General features: G+C 54.0%; 1 protein-coding gene across 1 annotated transcript; it reads left to right on the top strand.

Annotated features, from left to right (window-relative positions):
• Positions 1 to 1,174: 1,174 nt before the first annotated feature.
• Positions 1,175 to 1,840, top strand: PLICBS_006583 (uncharacterized protein; the record flags this gene model as incomplete). Its single annotated transcript, XM_065601003.1, has 1 exon — positions 1,175 to 1,840. A coding segment is annotated over one exon (666 nt), but the record flags the coding sequence as incomplete, so codon positions are not given.
• Positions 1,841 to 3,935: the final 2,095 nt, after the last annotated feature.

Below are 3,935 nucleotides of genomic sequence, written 5' to 3'. Positions count from 1 at the left end.
TCAACGACGCTCAGAAAGCGGCGTCTGGGTCTAGTCGACTGTCCACCTTACTCCATGTTCATACAGAACTGGGCGCGTGTTTCCATGATGCCACAACACGCCCCGGCTCTATGGCAATGCCGGTGTGGAAGGAAAGGTCTTTACTCATGCTTGTCCTTGGCCGGGGATTACAGTATGGAGCCTATCTGTCTGCGCAGTTTCGGTGCGCAAACAGGTAGGCTCCATGGTCATGTCGTGCTGTGGGTTTGTGTCCAGACGGGCGCTGCTGCATGTGGTCCAGGCTCTCCCGGGACTGGATGCTCCCACTCCACAACATGCGCCAATGACGGAGCTGACCTTACATTTACAGGTTCGGCCAGGCCCAGGACATGCCTGCACGCGAAGCACCAGTCTTGTCAGGCAGATAATGTGCTACCTCTGATGGGTCCTCGACACGCGTGCTGGCGGGGTGGATTAGGGGCCTTGGTGAATGAGCAAGAGCGACGATTGTCCTCTTCCTGCCTCCGTGGCCACTATTTCCACCTCAGCATAACGACAAGCCTTGATTGTGCCAACTTCGCGATGGTGGGCGTACAGCTTCTGAGCTTTTGCTGCTCGTACAGCGGGACACTCGCAATTGTAGATACATAGTTATGGCTGTCCGTACGTCGGCAGCCGAATGTCTGCCAGCCGTGGGCGGGCGTTGAGCCAGTGCTCGAGGGGTCGGTCTTTGCAATCACTGGCATTGCTCAAGAAGGGAGCCCAGAGGCACCATGGGAGAGGTTGTAAGATAGCGGCACACCCCCCTGGAGCGGCCATATGTGGTCCAATCACTTCCAGAAAGAGGAAGGGGTAGGTGCAGACGATTGTCCACCTCTTGTATCAGGCTGAGGCCGGCTCCCAAGGCAGACCCGTCACCCCGCTACGCAGAGCGCACACCCACGACCATCCTGACTCCGTGCTCCACAGTCCGTGCCATAGACCTCGCTGAGCAACATGCTGTGATGGGGAGGCCTCCGACTAGATCGGCCCCAGTCAACGGCGAATGACAAGCTCCGCCGGGCAAACCCCCATGAACGCACTGACACCTCCGGCGTATATATATAGCCGGTTTGCGGCCCATTCTCTGCTGGGCCAGTATGACAAGCCTCTATACTATACAAAATTGACGCCTAAGATTCGTCTTACCCTCAATATGACCCGACTTTCCCTCGGCAGGCCCAGACCTTTGAGTTTCCAAGCGAAACTCAGTTACTGCGTCAACCACTTCGAGGGTATCCGATTCAACAACCCTTTCCAAGGATCTTTCGAACACCGTCAATTGCAGTTTGATATCGCCAAATTCCGCCTTCACAGATGGGGCGAGGCCGTCACCCAGTATCAGAATGATCACACCATCAGCGAGTCGGACCCCAATTCGCAGATAGCACTTGCCACTCTCGACGGGCTGCTAGGGGCCTTCGACGCCATCAAGATGACCGCAAAGCGACGCGAATTCCATATCACGCGAGGCACGCCCTTGACCTTGAAAGACCATCTGCACAAGGACTTGCATGACTGGTTCATGAAGGTGACGACTCGAACGCCAACGCAACACAGCACTACGGGAAACCAAATGTGTACTCTATACCAGGATTCGGACGCTAAGAGACTACTCGTTGACATTACGACTCTAATTGAGGAGCTTGAGCAGCTGTTCCCTGTGGATAAAATTTCCCTCAAACTCGCACAATCGGCCATCGACACCATAGGAAATCAGCCTGACACGTTTCGGCTATTGGGAAGCACCGCTGCCGGTACCGATGAGGTTCTTGGCGAGGCTGTCCGGGGCAAGCTTGGATACTTTTCCGGTCGGAACCATGTAAACAAGATCGAGAGGGATGGGGCGGCAAGAGTACATATCGGAAACACATGGTCTAGGGGTGCGCTCGGACATGCGCGAAAACGAGGGTCGGGGTCTACGGTAAACTCGGCAGGCCACATTACGGCGAAGGGGGCATCCATGGTGCAAGTAGGAGATCAATACGGTACGACCATATTCCGTAAATAGTTCATGAAGATTCGCCCCATGCCTGGTCAGCGGCGCCGAGTTCCCCCAAGCCGGCGACAAATCTCTGCCTGATGCAAGCTCACTACAACAATCATTAAACGACGTCTCCGGCACGATCCGATCCCTGACCATAGTCCCACGCCAGCGCAAGGCATCCTACATTCCGACAAGTGAGAACTCAAAGCCATTGACCCAGAGGTGCAGCTCCACCTTGTAAGTGAAACACGCCGTGAGGGCCAGAGTCCCTGGACGTCAGGATTATCCCCGATTACGCAACACTTAAGCGGCCCAACCATCTCGCTAAGGCTATTCAATCCTGTGAATAAGATATGGCCAGCTTATCTGGCCTTGGGAGCACATAACAATAAGCAAAGAGATACAGTTCAAAGTATCTGAATGAAATTCCTGCCCCGTAGGCATTAGACGGGCGGCAAATGGTGGGTTTCGTGAGTGGCCATAACGCATGAACAGGGTAGCGTAGGCAGAGCCATGCTTTGGGGCGCCAATAGTCCATTTCGGTCTTTTCAGGTTTCTTGGGTCTGCACACCAGCCCGGCAACAGACAGCACCGAAACTCTGGCTTCGTTGAGTGTCTATTTGGTATATGGCCCAGGTACTTGGGGACAGCGAATTCTGAGCTGATCTAGCTACAGTACCGTCCAAACTGGCGAGTATACAGTAGTCGGTAGCAAACACACAACGGCTTAGACCTCACGGTGGTTGCTCTATGCCGTCGGGACAGCGAAAGCCAAGATCAGGCAGTCCACAGCCTAAATGTACCATGTCACGGATACTATTCTAGAACATAGGAATACTTGTCTATGCTGTGGAATTACACCAGCTTTGAGGCTCGGGGCCGGTGCGCCATTTTCGGCCGTTTCCCCCATTCTTCCATCTCGTCCAAACTCGGCTTTAGGCACCAAAACAGTCGCTTTTGGCTTCCGGCTATGTTTAGATCCACTCCCAATTGTATTTCAAGCCTGACAGATGCCAATAGGCCACAGCTTTGTTGTCCTGTACTGTATTGTGCCAAACCAGCCCAAGAGGCTGAATCGCCGCCCACTGCGTATTGCGTGCTGCAGCCCTGAAAGAAGTATGCAATACGTAAGTGACGCATTTAGGTACGCCGTCACATCGAAAAAGTACCTAAGCGTACACCACAATGCCAGTCTCCTTGCCACTGGAGGTGGTGGCATGTATCATTGCACAGGTAATGAACCCCTGTGCCACTCAATTGTTTGTACTACAGTGGCCAACGAAAACAGGTTACGGATCTGCGCGATCTCAAAACACTATGCAAAGTCTCGAAGACTTTCTACCACTTCGCGGCACCACAAAAGTATGAGGTACATGGACTGACGGTACGGATTGGGAATGAGGGTCGCACTGGCCGTATTGACGCCGCGCCAAGGCTAATGAAGCGCGTCACCAAACTACGGGTCACTAGCACCTTCACGTGGAAGCTACGGAAACGCTGCATCCGCCACCGGGGCCGGCAGGCGGACGGAAAGTCGGAGTTTCAACAGCTCTGTGGTCGCCTTTTAGAGGTTGCCGGAGAGTTGCAAGCGGGCTGCCTCCGAGAATTCACGTAAGCCACGAACCAGATCCGTACCCGAATCCGCACTCACGGGTTATAGTTGGAGTGTGGGCGCCTGTGTCCCTAGGCAGCTCCTGGGACCAGGCGGTTATCTCCCCTCCCATCAAAATAGCCTGGAACATCTCGCTCTAGTCACCAACGCCAGATGTACGGACGGCCATGCGGCTTCTGACTTGGCGTTAGAGAACTTAAACTGTTTGAGAACCATATCTTGGATCGGGATACGGACGAAAACCGAAGTCACCGCTCTCGGCACTGCTATGCGTGAAAACGCAAAACACTTACAATGCTTGACGCTGGATTTCAATCG

The sequence above is a fragment of the Purpureocillium lilacinum genome (assembly GCF_023168085.1).
Source record: "Purpureocillium lilacinum CBS 284.36 DNA, scaffold_4, whole genome shotgun sequence".
NCBI lineage: Eukaryota > Fungi > Ascomycota > Sordariomycetes > Hypocreales > Ophiocordycipitaceae > Purpureocillium > Purpureocillium lilacinum.
The sequence above is the reverse complement of the archived record's forward strand: the minus strand, read 5'-3'. Positions and strand labels throughout refer to the sequence as shown.